General features: G+C 37.9%; 1 protein-coding gene across 6 annotated transcripts in view; it reads right to left on the reverse strand.

The window, feature by feature from the left end:
• The window catches only part of LOC116732905 (sodium/potassium/calcium exchanger 2-like), a 58,611-nt gene that overhangs the window by 8,239 nt on the left and 33,708 nt on the right, over positions 1–16,664 (reverse strand). For 4 of the 6 annotated variants that reach the window (XM_032583498.1, XM_032583499.1, XM_032583497.1 and 1 more), the window contains 3 exons: positions 12,434–12,484; positions 7,638–7,736; positions 4,633–4,715 (listed from right to left, as the gene is read on the reverse strand). In XM_032583498.1, the coding sequence (XP_032439389.1) occupies positions 4,633–4,715; positions 7,638–7,736; positions 12,434–12,484 (233 nt within the window). The remainder of the gene's footprint in view (positions 1–4,632; positions 4,716–7,637; positions 7,737–12,433; positions 12,485–16,664) is intronic. The other 2 variants (XM_032583502.1, XM_032583501.1) reach the window with 1 other exon arrangement.

Genomic DNA, 16,664 nt, shown 5'->3' on the forward strand with positions numbered 1-16,664 from the left:
GAGCAAAGCAGCAATCTATAAAAAAAAAGAAAAAAAAAAGGAAAAGGCTTTAGCATTAATCATGAATCATGTGACGTTCGTCCTGCTGTGACAGCTACAGCTGCTAAGCATCGCTCGGTAACCTTGGTAATCAGAGCTGCCTAACAAAAGGCAGGGCTCGCTTCTCTCCTGTTCTGCATCCACATCTCTACCTCTTCTCCATATCCAGATGGCTGCATTGTTGTCTGGATTGAATTTAATAAGTGCTAAATAATCCCCAAAGGGAATTTTATATTACTGCATGGAAGATTATTTAGGAGGAGAAGATAAAGACAGAAAATAACTGAAATACGTTGACCACAGACGCAAAGAGAGAAGCATCCGTCTCAAGTCCACCGGAATTGGGATGGAGTTTTTCAGGCAACTTTAATGCACCAATGTAGAAGATTTGGTCAGTTTTCAATAATATTCACATTAAACTCCAGGAACACGTGGAGTAAACAACAATTAATTCCTAATTTTTCTACTTATTCTTTATTTTGCCACAGACAAAGATGGATGAAGTGAAGTTTGAAATTTAAACCATCTTGTTCTCTGTTTTGCTCATGCTCCATGTTTCATAGCATCTTTCTTTTTTTTTTTTTTAGTTCTTCTTCAGAAAGCTCCACCAGCTGCTCCCATGAGTAAGCACCTTCATCGTTAGATGCAACAAAAACAATTCATTATTTTCAGAACCTCACTAATTAGCTATATAAAAAAAAGTACAGAGAACGTCCTCATAAAATCTTAAGATTAAAAAAAGGATAAATGGCTGAACAAAAATCTACTTCTCCTAATAAGTCTCTTTATGAATAGTAAATAAATTGAAGATGTTTTTTTATGCCATTTCTCTCCAGATGTATTGACACCTCTGCTCACCATGAAAGAATTAGTCTTTACCAGCAAGGGTGTGAACAAGTGTGGGACTTTTGACTTGATCAACAAACAACCAAAAAAAAAAGAAAGAAAAAACTGGTATTTTTTATTAGGGATTTTTAAAAAATTGAATAAATGTACTCAAATTGAGAATAGTTTTTCTAAAAATAGAAAGTAAAATAAAAATATCTGTTTGAGATTATGGTACTGCAATAAATGTTGAACTTATTCCGGTAGCTTACCAGGGGTGCTAATCGGCCATCTCTCGCTGGTTTTACAAATCATTACAAATTTCATCTTTTACCTGTCAAACGTGAATATTTTTGGATTTATTGCTTAACATGCTTTGTGCGCTAAAGCATCCCATGTTGCTCGTGCCCCCGACTCTAGCCTGGTTCTGAAATGCCAGCCCCTCGGGGGCCTTTCCTGCCTTGTGGTGCCTCAGTTGGTAACACTGCCAACTCTGTGCTTAAAGGGACTGACTTTTATCAGACACCACAGAGATGCAAGGGGTGGCCTGACATTTGGCTAATGTGTTTTTTTTTTCTTTTTCTTTTTTCTTCTGGAGGTGAGCGTTTGCTCTTGGCACCTGGTGTTAGACCAACATTACTCAGGCTAAAATTGTTCAAAGAAAGTGCAAGTAAGCCATCAGACCGGATGTATTTGTTGATTCAGCTTGTAGGTAACAAGAAACGGGCAAAATATAGTGACCTTTCTGCAGAACGCACATACTGTACTTATGTGGGATTAAGGTGAGATACCAGAAATGTTTTTTTGTTTTTTTATGTCAATTTATGTAAAAACAGATTTACTTCAACACTTTTAGTCATTTTCTCACAGCATTCATCAAGGCTTGGATGTTTTGTTTTTTACATGTGTCATTTAGACATGAAATTCTCCTCATTTTCTTCAAAGGGAAAAGCAAATCTAGCATTAAATCCTGTCATGACACACGCTGCATGGACTTCTCTGAATTCCTTTTATGTGACGAGTCACAGGATGCTCAAACTTCTTTGCTTTGTGATCAAGGCAGTCAGAAATCCAAAACATAGAACGAGATTTTGCTGTGAGTCATACTCTCGATCCCATTTATCTTCTTATATTGTCGGAAACATGTCGGTATGTTATAGCAGAAATTGGTCTCTAAGAGTTTTATTAAGAAACTGCACAACATGTCTGCTACAGGTTTAAATTTGACCTTAACAATCCCCTTATTCCTTGTTGCCAAGGCTTCAGAGGAGGAATGGAACAATCAGTACGACGGGGCCTCTGGTGGCACATGATGGCGTGAGCAGGTTCCAGTAACTTCCTGGGTGACACAGACGGGTGCACTGTGGGACAGATGTCTAAAAATAGCAGCAAGTAAGAATTAGGCGTGCCAATAACCATCCAGGTCTATCAAAGGCAGTGAGTCACCACCTGAGAAATGCTCTTGTATATGCACACAAATAAGGAGTCTTCACCGCTCCAGTCCTGAGGGAATCATCTTTGGAATTAAATCTGACGCTTTTATGTGATTCGGAAAGATGAGGGATTGTTTTCTCTTTAACAGAAGCAGATATTTTTACAGCAAGAGGGCGGTTTGTTTTTTTTCTATTACTATTTTTAACCCAAAGCGTTACTGGAGAATGTGAATATAACTTGCAGTGCAGTGGATCGATACAGACATGACCGTGTTTTGTACTCTGATATCCTTCAGTGCGACTCCCACACCAGTTTGCATTTTTAATCTCCAGCAATTGCACAAGAATAGAAAACTGTCTCCCAAACCAGTACAGTAGCCACGTTTCATGCAAAGAACAATAATGTTTTACACTTCAAATCAGTACTTGACTGAAATAATTCAAAAGAGGATAAATAAAATGTGTAATTTTACCTGAGGGTATTACTGAAACCAGTTTATGTAAAGCTGCTAATCAGTTTACATGCTTTAAAAATACTCTGAAACACAAGGTCATCTTACTGAAATAGAAAGAATATTAACATAGTTAGTTATTATTCAGAATTGAGGTAAAATGATGTTGATTTATTTTCTAGACAACAGTTGATGAGAGTTATATAAGACAGTAATCGTAGTAAATACCATGAGTATGAAGCAGATCCTGTTTATCTAGCCGTACCAATGACCCCTTCATACTTCATACTTTAATATGACATAACTCGGAATCCAATTTTTGAAGTTGTTTTTAACTACAGTTTATCTTGCTAACATTCCTGTTTTTGTCCTCAATCGTTCTTATTCCTTATGTGTAGAAAATACTGGAACAGAATATAGGAGGGTTAACAGTAGTATAGGCCAGGGGATTTTTGTCCCAGTGAGTATTGGTGTTGCTTGCTATGTCTTTTTATTTTTTGTTCAACATCTTGTAATTTAAAAAAAAAAAGACAGTGGGGCATATTAACCAAGCTGTCTGCTTATCTGCCCACTTTTTAGGTTGCAAACAAATAAAAAGCCTAAATTCCACCTGTTTCTGGGAGAGAAGTCCTTTGAGATTATTAATTTCTTTTACAAAGGTGCCAATGTACATAAAGTGTTCATCTGGAAATAAGTTATTTAGACCAAAATTCAGTCAAGCTATATCAGAGTCAACAGAAAATGCAACCTACATTAAAATATGTTACGGATGAAGTTTGCAGTAAGAAATAACTGAAAATGTTTGTAGCTTATCTGGTGCATATAAAGTCTTTCCATTACATTGAAGTGTTTTTTAACTGTGACTCTAAAGCCACGCTGCCCTGAATCAGGTGAGTTAAACCAACATATTTAAACCCAGCAAAAAAAAGAAAATCTATCTATTTTAACTGGCTTTATCATCAACATGGGTGCCAGGCTAAAACATTTTTGCTACATGAAATGTAGTCTAAAACAGTATAAAAAAAAGAGTAGCATGTGTTTAAGATGAGTTTAGTAGATATTGACTATAAAGAAAGCAGATATGCTATCAATTTTGCGTAAAAGTTTTGAGTCCAAGCATTGCAAGTTTCGAGAGAGATGAAATCCTGCTTTCCGATTTAAAATGTAAGCTCTAAATCTCGAGGAATTGAGGCAGTAAAATTCCCCCCTGGATTCATGGCATGATCTTTTAATGTTATTATCTGGAACTCCAATATATTTTATTATCATTTTCTGTCTCATGCCAAAAACATGAATAAGTCAATCCAGGCGACAAAGATTTCCCCAAGTTTGAAACTGCCTCGTGGTTTAGCTCATGTTCACAGTTACTGATACAAAGGGAGAAATTCCAACACATCTGTTGTCTGTTCTCTTCGAAACATGTGACTTTGAATCGCTGCCCGTCTGTGCCAGGACCGTCTGCTCGCTCGGCGGGTTGCTACATCCCGCCGCCATTTTTAATGCCAGCACAACCTGCTGAAGGTTCGTTCCTGCGCGTGGCTGTTCGTCAAAGGGGTCTCGCCTGGAGCACCCAGCGGCGGCGAGCCGCAGGTGAGCGAGGATTGTGGTTATAGAACTCTGTGGGAAGCGGCGGGTCGTTGGCAGGTCCGACCACAAATGGAGGGGTGCATGCTGGGAAATTATCAGCTGCAGTGGCCTGTGCCATAATCTGTGCCATTTTTCAAACTCACAGAGGAACAAATCAAAGGCATAAACTATTCATAAATGTCTCCGTAACTGTGAACTGGTCTCGCAGATCCGTTATCTTTCAAAAGAGCAATCCAGCTGCCTAAAGTGCAGCCTTGAGTCTAAAAGTTGCTGGTTTGCATTTAATGGTTTCTTACCGTCTCTCCCTCTTGCCCTGCTGTTCCGTTCATAGGTGGGGTCACCTCCACTTCCACGCTGGAGCTGTTTGGAAGATTTTTTTCTACGGGAACACACATGGATCATCAATGATTGAGTTCTTTGGAAAAACAGAAGCTCACGCTAAAAATGTGGATGGAGTAATGTTATATTGTTTTTCCTAACTTTTCACCTGTTCATTAGAAGCATTACGCAAATACCATTCAGCCAACACCTGACACTTTCTGTTTTTTTAAAGTATGAATCATTTTCCCCAGAATACAGGATACAAGCTTTGGCAGAGGGCTGTGCTATTGAACTAGACTCATAAGCCTAAAGAAAATTAAACCACTTAATGTGGTTTAATTAATTTAATATTAGCTCCTGAATTCAAATGTTATTTACTCTGTAAATTTATGTTAAAGTTTTTGTTGTTTAACTCATATGTTGGTAAATATTTAGTTTATTATTTATGCATTTATTTACTATTTTACAGTTTACTTCATTAGATTTTATGTGACAGAAGAGTAGAATAGAGAGTTTATTGGGGGGGGTTGTTGTTGTTTACAGCTGGTAATTTAAATGTACAACTTTCTTTTCTATTCAACTATCAAAAACCCTGATATTTTAAACTGATATAACATTTACCATGGACAGAAAATAATAGCTACAATCCCTCCCAAAATAAAATTTTTATCTCGAACATTTTTCATCACCTCTGACCTCTCTAAGTAAACATGTAGCAAAAGCTTCACATTAGAGAGGAGGGTTCGTTTTGCAGATTCTGATTTCCAATTTCTATTACACCTTGACCTGCACACATCAAATGCCCCGGTTGAAATTTGCAACAGAAATAGCTTCAAAAAATAAACGTGGAAACTTAAATAGAAATCAACAAGCACAGACTTGGCTCCAGTCAAGTCGGCTCTCTGTGTGCTGACAGGCATGTGCATGACTGCCACTACCTTCATTCCGTCTGCTTTGGCTCATAGGACTCCATTTCACTGGAGGCTGGACTTGTTTAACAACCCTCACTAAAAGACAGAAAGCCTAAAGGCATGTAATCAGATGATAAAACTGTAATTGCTGTGGAAATTGCTTTAATCCAACTGTGGTTGTGACACAATTAGGATGAGTCTCAGATAGATAATGTGACTTAATATGACAATATCCCAGCACATGACCTCAACTACCCCCACTCCCCCTTCCCCACATGTGGATTGTGATTTTGCAGATCAAAATGAGATATGAAGGAACTGTTACTGCATTACGCACACCGCATTACCAGGTGATACTTTTGAGATTGAACTTAACAAATCAGATTCCTGACACTGCTCTTATGACCAGCAGTGTTGCATGTTGATTAAGAGGATAATATGTTAATGCAGCGCTGTTAGCATACATTTATGTTTTTGATGTTGCTTTGATTCTCCTGCTCCGTCAACACCGAAGCCATGAAAGCGCCTCCGTGGGCCTGTGTTTATTTTTTATTCCTTGGTTCGGTGCGCTTTGAGGGGGGAAATAAAGCACACCCGAATTACTCTTGGCAGTGAGTGTGATTGATTTAAACACTGCTTGAAGACAACACTTGTGATCAATTTGGCTGTCCTTGGTAATGTCACGGTTGTTTAACGTCGGCTGTGATCTCATTAATCATTTCAGTGGGGAAATCTTAGCAAAGTTCTCATAAAGTCGGGTAAAGTTTCAGCGAGAGCATGCACATTTTTGTAAAAGGTAGAGTAAACTAATAATAAACTAGCGTTTGTATAGCCACTCCAAAGACATTTTGTTTTGGGGTGGTCAAAAACAAAAACAAATCTTACATTTATTTCCACAGTAGTCGATCACACCAAAATTCTGCAGCCTGCTGTTTATTCTCAAAATGAGATTTATTTTAAAAAATATTCTTTTCTTCATTCTCTGACTGTCTGAACAATATTAAAATCATTACCATTGTTTTCTAATAAAGATGTAGAAGTCATATTAAGCATTTTAAATGTTGTCTAAGGCACTCACAACCCCCAACAACTTCCTACTGCCCAATTTGGAGGTGTGTGTTCTAACTACACCTGCTGCAGTTGCCAAACTAGGAGCCCTTTTTTAGTGGGCGCCTGCATGTATGTATCACCTTGTGAACGGGGCCTAATTGTGGGGCCGTATTTGTTAGTGTGGAGATGGTGGATTGTTAGTTGCAGACATTTGGTGAGATCCTTTGACTTGCAGCCAGAGAACAGGCGAACTGGGATGTGCGTACCAGCTGTCCCACAAAAAGCTTTACAATAATTAATTGGAGAGCGACAGGCCTGGTGTGGACATGATGGGGTTTCATCTTGCTGCATGACCAGTCCTGATTTTAATTCTCTGATTAACAATCTACTCGAACTTTCACATAATTCAGGAGTAGTAGGAACTGAATTACATTTTTAATGCACCCCAGAGCACATTTTCATGACCCTGCAATGACAATCTCTGTAGTGGCTGATTTTTTATCTTTTAGTGTGGTCTGTATTTGTTTTAAAGGTTGCACTTAAAAAAGAGAGCAGGTGAGCCATCCTTAAGTATAGGTCACAAGTACTCAAATTAAGATTCTCCAAATTAGGTAAAGAAAGTAAGATTGAGAAATTTCATTCAGTTACTTGTGACCTATTAGCACAAATACTTTTAGGTGGCTGCATTCTCTTTTTTTCAGCATGTAAAAGTCACTTTAAGGCATGAAACACCAGAGGTATTTTGAAGAAATACCTCATCTAGACTGGTAGTCCCAAAACGTATTAAATTCCAACCTACAAAGCAACAGTGAACAGACTTCAACAATTGGTTTAATATACCAGCAAGTAGGGCGATTCAGTAACAATAAAATCTGCAAATGGGATTTTTAGTGGACTGGGTACAGCTAGTTCCAGCTTCACGTTCGCTCACTATACTCCTTGGAGCACTGAATCACCGAGTGACATTCTCAGAAGGACAGCGAGTTAATGTGTGTACTTGCAACAGTCGAGGTTTTTACCTGCACGGCTTGCTACTCCATTGGCCTTCTCGCTGTCCTCCACTTGGCATTTCTTTTTAGCGATCTTGTGAAGGATAGATGCCTTCTCACGAAATTTACCTGCATGCACAAAAACAGAAGAGGAGACTTACTGAGATTAAATTCGAAGCAACGCATCTTCTAATGTGCTCAGTTTCACTCCTTCGTTGTCAACGTTGACCAGTTGTAGGTCACATTCAGGAAGCACAGGACAAACAGGTAAGCAGTGCTAATGTGTTCGAACAATATGGCGTCAGTATGAGGCGGAGTATCATATTTGATATTTGCAATGTCTTTATCCTAGACGGAGGCCGAGAGAGAAATCCATCTTCTGGAGGTCAGACTCATTTAGTCTTTATCAGCTTTAGGAAAGAGGAAACAAAGCAAAGTTCTTCAAAAATACAACATCAACATGGAGATCCTGTTTCATTCCCAACAAAAACAGAAAACGGAACACACTACTACAGACACCCTAAAAAAACCTGAGTGGAATCAAAATTTGTGGAGCATGTTTCCGACAATAAATTGAATTTTTAAGGTTGTGTGCTTAGCAAGAGACGGACGTTTTCAAGTGAGCAAACCTACAAGTAAATTTTCATGTGCTTTCATGTGTATGTTTAGCTGGATATCTGCATATCAGACCCTGCGTGTCTGTTCTCCCCACGCCTGATTTCCACCACTGAAATCGATGCAAAAGATTTTTTATTTATTTTATTTCAGACAGCACGGCCAATTTGTAAGTGCTCGACACAGTAAGGCGTCAATATGTACTCCACCCAGCCATGTCGACACTGTCTGTGACCTTCAGGCAAAATCATTAATAACCCCAAGTTGCTGGCTGCTCCTCTGCTCCCGTTTCCTCTCCCTCTCATTCCTCGTCTCTGCATCGCTTCTCTTCCTCGTCACTCATCCATCTTTCTCTCACCTCGTCTGTCGTTGTTTGGCAAAGCACGACCCCCTCACACCCTCCCCGTGCCAAAACAGCAACACGAGCACACACGGCACGCGCCACATTTTCACAAGACGGCGTCACATGTTTGAAAGCCCAGACATCACTCACCTTAGGCGGTTATTCTCAGTTGCTTTTGTGTTTGACGAGTGTGAATTTGTGTAAAATGTGGGTGAGAAATCATCGTCGAGACATGCTTTCTGCCAGAAAACACTCGAGAACCCAACCAAATTTATGATCAGTAGACTCATTTTAATCTGAGCAAATTCAAAATGCAATTTTCATGAGATGATTTTGGGGGGGGAAAGCTGTCCCAACCAACCTGATCGCTCGGGAGACAAAAAAAATGCCTCCAAATCTAAAAACTTGTTGTGCCATCCTTGGCTGAGGCGAATACCATCAGGAGTTCCAGAGGAGTTTTTGACATCTTCTTTGCATAATTGTTTGAAATCAATGAAATTGGATGGTTTCTGAAGCATTAATGGCATGACAAAGCTTATATGTCAGAGTCCAGTTCAGAGTTTACTTAGATAATAAAAATAACTGTTTTGCGCTAAAGTCTTATGACTGTGTTAAACTTTGGTTTTTAAGGTTAATAACTGTCTGAACTTAGGGTTTATGTCACGTCTTTATTTGAATTATTCTGCGTAAAATATAGACTTCTCTTGAAGTCTCACTTTTAAGGTCAACTGCCCAAGTTTATATCTGGAGCTGCAAGTTTCAAACAGAAGTCCAATCTCACAGGAGCCTGTTGAGAAGCTATTTGTTTTATTTTGAGCTTGTCTTATAAATATTATTGAATAAAATGTTTCCTTGGGTATAAAAAGAACTCTGAGTCAGTGCTGACTCTCTGAAAGAGCAGTTCTGACTCTTTGTTTTATCTCACCTTGCTCAAGATTTCTAATAAACCTGACTGAGAGCTTCTCATCTTAACAGTGATTGGATAAATGTTTGCCCAGCACCTGCCCAAAACCTTCAAAAAATATATTTTGGAGCCATTCAGAGGTGATTTGTTGTTTGCTTCTCAACATTGTTCTGCAGGATAACCCAAGTACATGTGAACTTAAAATTCACATACTAAAGAGCAGAACTCCTGGTTATTAAGCACTGGTTCTACCACCGCCATGCATGACGGTATGCTGCTTTCAAAACATTTTTTGCATTTATGCCAGTAATGGGTTACAAACCTTCCAAAGAGTTCATCAATATGTTTGTTGGAAGAAAAAAAAAGTGGAATGATAAATGTTAGTCTTGGTCAACAGTAGTTTTTGTCTTGGATCTCTTCCACAGTGCTTAATAACAACTTTAGCTAATGCTAATATGCTAAGACATCTCTCTTATTAAGGATGCTATCTTTTAAATGTCCTGTTGAGTGAATATGAAAAGCATGTCTGTAAAGCAGATGACTGAGGGTCTACCAATGGAGAAAATGCAATTCATCGTCCAGTTAGTATCTTTTTATTTCACTTGTGTTATGGAATCATAGACCATTTAGCAGTTTACCATTTAGCATAGATCATCTAGCTCTTTTCTGAGAGGAAATAAAATATGGAAAAAGGTTTATGGAGACGTCGGCTTTTAATGATGTTGCAAATATATGAAGAAGATGTTCTCCCAGGCAAACAGGACTAGCTTGTTATCGATAACTTCATTCTTGCTTCAGTGTGTTTTTGTATATTAATGAATTCTGAAAGAACTATTTACACTTTGCCAAAACTACAGACAGGGGCACTGTAATTTGTGGAATATTTAAGAGTCTTTGAGAATAACCAAGCCCATTCCTTCCCCGCCTGCCTGGCTCTGACACAGCCGCTCTGCTTCCCTCTCAGCTCCACTCGTTACGTAAGCGGCGGGCGGATGAGTCACTCCGGTTTGCCAAATTCAGCAACGTACGTCTCAGGTGTGCGCACCCGCTGCTGGTGTAAGTGAACCCTCCAAGCGGGCGCTGAGGCGTGGATGATGTATTTCTCAGCAACGCAGATGGGTTACAGAAACAAAGAAACCGAAAGAGAGCAATGGAGGAAAAAACAGATCTCTTGTTTCTTGAAGTCTGAACATGAACGTGGATGTGTCCGCTTGACGTTTTAGCAGGCTGCGAAGCAGATATTTTAGTACATTCACAGAATTAAATCACGGTTCCTTGCAAAAGTATTCACAGCCTTTGATATTTTCCACATTTTTTTTACAGTTGCAACTACAAACTTTAATTCATTTTTATTATACTTTTGTTTGACCAACGGAAAGTATTGCATAATTACAAAATAAATAATTATGGCTATTTTTACGTTTTATGGTAAAATATAAAATGTGCCATGTTTTTTTTTTTTATTCAGCCCCATTATTCTGTTAGTCCTAAATGAAATCCAAGACAACCAATTCAATTGAGACATTACATCTTCATTATTAATATTACAGTGCCTCTGTCTGTAATTCAATTTTACTATAACTTGAGCTCTTCTGTGAAAGCCTGGGGAGGTTTGTTAGCGTGAGCAAGCAGTAGCACGGAGGTGTAGGAACACTGCGGAGAGGTCAGGGAAAATGTAGAGAAATCTGAAGCAGAGTTAAATTAGATTATTGTTCTAAACTGAGAGGCCGAATTAATCAGGAATACCAAGAGAGGTAGAGTAACTCTGGTGGAGCTAAAGAGATCCACAGCTCTTGGAAAATTCTGACCAAATGACTATTTGCTCTGTACAGCACAAATCTGCATAACGATTTGATGCCTTGAGATGACTAAAAGAAAACTATTAAAAGTCTAAAAATCTGACACAGGACCTCCAGGGCACATTTGTCAAACTCAGCCTGCCATCGCTTTTTACAGATCTTATCTGTATACCGCCAAATTTAATCAATGTGAAAAGTTCTTAAATATTGCTTAATGTCAAGAATTCACTGAGTGTAGAGACAGATATTTATTCTTTTTTTGGAAATTTCTTAATGGGTTTTATCTACTTTGTTCTTCCACAACCAGACCTTTGAGAACATCTTGGATCTAGATGTGGCCCAAAATGAAAATGAGTTTGACACCACTGCTCTAGGGGACACAACAAAAATGTGCCAGTAAGTTTTTGGTCAGAGGAGAGTTACTGAAAATGTAACTTTTAGGTTTAGCTGAAAAGTAATACTGCACATTACTGTGCAACTGTAAGCTTTACAATCCAACTGAGAATTTGTGGCAAGACTTGAAATGTGATGTTCACAGATAATCGGCATTTAGCTTGATTGAATTTGAGGTCTTTTACAAAAAATGGACAAACATCTCATTCTCTACAAGGAAAGATTGTAGCTTTATTTGCATTGAAATGATGGTCTACTAAGTATAGAGCTGCAAGAGAATTACACTAGGAAGAACTAATTTTTTTGTTGGTTTGTCCAATAAAATCCTAAAGAATTACATTAAAATCTGTGGTTGTAACATGGCAAAATGTAAATGAATACATTTGCAAAGCACTGTGAAAAACATAGGACTCTTTGGTTTTACACGGCTAAAAAACAAAACAAAAACGAAAACACCTCACAGGAAAACACATATATTTTTTGGATAGTGACAACAAAGCTTTAAATAATAATAATAAAAAAGCAAACTTAAAAGGAAAATTTTAAAAATGGCATGGACACCATGATTTGCACTTATGTCAGTGAAATCTCAGAGATTGTTGTCAAACTGAAAAACAAAACTATGCAAAATGTGTGTCACGAGCAAGAACACAAAAAGAGGGTGGAAAAGTGCTGATTCATCATGAGACGATGAGGAGGAGAGAGACAAAACCAAGAGGGGATGACGACAGCTGAATTACACAAGGAAAATAGTGAAAACTTTTGGGCTTACCTTCCTCAGTCATTGAGTGATAATATTTTAGTTTCCCATAAGTCCCAAGCTCTACAACATCACAGCAAAAGACACAGGGTAAGGCAACGGACACACAAAGAAAAGGGAAATAGTGAACATGACAGAACAGCACAGGTCCGCTTGGCTCAACGTAGATCACGTACTGTGCAAAACACTCACACAAGACACAAGACGCGACAAACAGAAAGAAGAAAAATCTCTCTGAGTCATTGCTGCATAAGTGCAAAACAAAGATTGAATTGTATAAAAAATACTCTGGACCCTCACAGTGACTCGGTCAGAAGGAGAGCCTCCCGGTGGCAGAGTGTACTTAGATAGAAAGTGTATGAAAAAATAAAATAATGAAAAAAGAGTGGGATGAAATTATGACACTTATAACGGTAAATTAAAAACAAACAGACTGAACGAGGATGTAAAATATATCGGGTCAACATGCAACAACCACAGAAAAAAGATGAGTCCTCCTCTCCTCTATCTGCGACCCTTTTCCAAATAAAACCTCGTGAGTCAGCGTTTTATTTCAACAATGAAACCACAATGGCTAATTTGATTCCCTTACTGAAGCAGTTCTCCGTGCCACAGGGACCAGGACGGTCAGCACATCTGCATGATGAATTAGCCAGGAACACAAATCTGCAGCAACAGCTGAATGTGAAGCAGGAGAACACAAGCTCCTGCCTCCCACGTTGCTCTTTGCCTCAGAAGTAAAAAAAAAAAAAAGAAAGAAAAAAAAGCATCTCACAGCTTGGAGCTATTCTGTTCCAACTATAAATATGTTCGCTTGTCTCCCAGCACAGCGTTTTAGGTTGTGTGCTCATTTGATGATGCACACAAGAATAAACTACTGCCTGAGTACATCTGTTAGGACAGAAAATCATTTAATAGACAGCAAACCAACGGCATGTACAGTGCAGAGTCTTAAAACAGAGATCCCACCGCTACCAGCTGGTGGTCATGACTGCAAAGGCTCTGAATATAAATAAAACAAAAGCTAAGGAGCATATAGAACCTATCATACACAACACAGACCGCTTCACTGTTTGACTTCCCACTGAGCAGAAAGCACAATCTAAAACAGAGTCTAGCTGTAGCCTATGTTTAGTCCTGAACTGCCTGTTAAATTTAGACCACAAGGACATTACTGAGAATATGATGACTAAATATATTCATTGTAAATGGTCATGTTTTAGTCCAATACTTTGAATAAATATACAACATAGAACTGCACAAAAAGAGACATACATTGTCAAAAAAAAGTGTGCCTCCTTACAGATTTCTCATGATTTTGCATATTGGTCACATTAAAGTTTGTCAAGCAACTTCTATTATCATACAAAGATAACCAGAGTAAATATAAAATGAATAACATAGTTTTTTTTTAACCTACCTGGGTCTGTAAAGTCATGAATTACCAACATTTTTGCTTCATTAGCTATACCTGATTACTACCTCACAGGAAAACTTAAGAAATGCCTGAAATAGAACCTGACATGAAGTAGGCCAAAAATCTCAAAAAGCAACACGATTCTCTGAATTTCAAAACGAATGCAAGATCAGAAAAAAGCCATTTATTTATTAGTCCGGGAAAGTTTACGAAGTCATTTATATGGTTTTGGGACTACAGCAAATCATAGAGTCATCCATTACCTATGAATGGAGAAAGCATGAAACAGTGGTTAATTGTCAAAGAAGGTTCTAGTCTATCAAAACCACTTTAAGGGAGCAATGGAGATTCATGCAGGACATCACAAAAGAACCCAGAACTGCGTTAAGTGCAAAACAGGTAAAAGTCAGTGATCAAGATTCAACATAAGAAGCAAAATGGACAAAAACCACTGCTGGTCACTAAGAACACAGAGGCCAGTGTCACATTTCCAAAATATCATCTTGATGATCCCAGATTTTTGGGAAAATACTTTGTTGACACACAAGACAAAAGTAGAAATGTGCAGCTTGTTCCATTTGCAGTAAAATTAACCAATCATATCAGAGAAGGGATTTTACACCTACAGTCAAAAATTGAAATGATAGAGTGATTGCTTTAGACTGATTTGCTTTCTCTGGCCTTGGATAACAAAAAAAAACCAATCACTCAGTTCTGCTCTCCACTAGAAGCTTCTGAATCTCCAACCATCTTAGACTGATGCAATGATCCTTAAGCACACCATGAGCTCCTCCTCTGAAAGATTCAAAAACACAGCATCACACGCTGACTTAAATATTTGTTTTTGTGGTTGTAAAGTTTCTAAAATGTCTTTTCACAAGGAAAACCCTATTAATTTCTCATTATTAACAACAATTGAGTGAGAATCAATCGTTGTTGATTTGCTGACACAAATAAGGGTTTGTTTGACAGCTGCCACTTGATTGACTGTAACTCAGCAGAATGGTATAGTTAAAGTGTTTCACTGAAAGTCTCTGAAGAGCTGCACATTTAAACAAGCTCGAAAGGTTTATTGAGCAATCCAGACTACTTTCTAAATAACACAATAACACAATTACAGGAAAAGTATCCAAATGCGTCAGGGGTTGGAAGAAAACCCAAATTATTACCCTCACAAAAAGGAAACTGATATGTTAATTTCTGATATACCATCAACGCTCAACCAACAACTGCAAACTGCTAGACCCGGTTTCACAACAGAAACTTTCAAGCTTGGCTAAAGTTTGCAGCTCCCCAAATGGATAAGCTTTAACTTTTGCTAGTGTTTCTTGTGGATTTATATGTACTAGATATTATTTATGTTATTCCTGTGTTCACGGTGTTCTCCTTGTGTCATTTTTATTGCTCAGCCTCCCTCATTTCTCACCCACATGATTCCCTCCCAGCTGCATCCCTTCAATAATCTCTCATTTGTTTTCTATCCAGCAATGTTTCTCCCTGCGACATAAGACTCCTGGTTTCATCAGTTCATCAGTACGCCACAAGCTTCCTGATGTCTACAAAAGAAAAAAACTTGAAGTCAAAGTGCAACTTCACGAAGAACATTTAATCATGTTTCAGTTTGGGTGCAGGTATATATGCAGTGAATGTATGCTTAAGTAGAAATAAATAAAAAGTATGTATTATCCTTTAAAAGACTTAGCCTAAATATCAAATGTCTTTGAAAATAATTTTAAAAATGGGCAGAAAGCAAGAAAATTCTTATAAGGCCTTGCCAAATCAAACCAAACTGATATAATAACAAGAAAAACCTTTAGAAATAGGAGAAGGTGTACCCACTGCCCTAAATATTATAATAATCAGCTTTTAAAAGAACTGTGCACTCAGAATGCCCTAAAGTTAATAAGCATTTAGAGAAAAAATGGCATAAACCCCATCAACAACATTTAAAAGACTAAATTATATTTGCTGTTGTTATACTTTGTAAATGGTCTGAGAGAAAGAGCAGGAGGGATGCGAAAATTATTCTAGGTCACTGAGGACTAACCATAACAGGCCTGAAATATCTCATAACTATTTGGAGCCAAACCATTTTTAATATGTTCTTTTTATTATGCTGTTTTAAACTTAGCAATAAATTTCAGTCTCTTTACCTATTAAACTTAATTTCTTTCACCTACAGATAAAAACAAAGTCAGTTTTTATCTGACTTTGTGTTTTTTGTTTTAATCCATTTTTTTTACGAGTGTAGTGCTCAAAAACACACCAGCTTTGTCCATGGAGCTCGTCTCCCGAGATCTCCAAAAAATGACAAGCAGGTGACCTTGTCATTGTTATGCTAAAAAAGGTTTTTACTGAATGTTTGCCTTTACAAGCAAAATCTCTCTAGTATGAACAAACTTTTTTTTTGTTTAATCTCGAAAATAAGAGAGCTTTGAAATTGAATAATGTGTTAAAGATTGAATATAGAATGATATGCGTAAAAGTGATATTAAACAACCTCATTGTCATTTTTTTATCTCTCTCAATCTAAACAAGTTATTTTCAAAACCAGTTGAGTCTAACGTAACACATCTATCAGAGTACAAAAATCTTTTTCTGTTTGGCTGAATAGGCTCTCGTGATGTTTCCTCCCTCAGACGCTCAGACTATTAAGGACCTGAGCTGAGTCCAGAAATTACAAAAACGTAAGTCAGAACTGATAGACTTCTCCATGTCCAACAAGTCTGGTAAACAGAGGAGCTGTTGCTGCAGATGTTGTTCATCCCTTCAGAAAGAGACAGAAGTGGAATTGCACAAATTGACTTGCAAGCTTGTTCCATAAGC

The sequence above is a fragment of the Xiphophorus hellerii genome, chromosome 14 (genome assembly GCF_003331165.1).
Source record: "Xiphophorus hellerii strain 12219 chromosome 14, Xiphophorus_hellerii-4.1, whole genome shotgun sequence".
Classification (NCBI taxonomy): domain Eukaryota; kingdom Metazoa; phylum Chordata; class Actinopteri; order Cyprinodontiformes; family Poeciliidae; genus Xiphophorus; species Xiphophorus hellerii.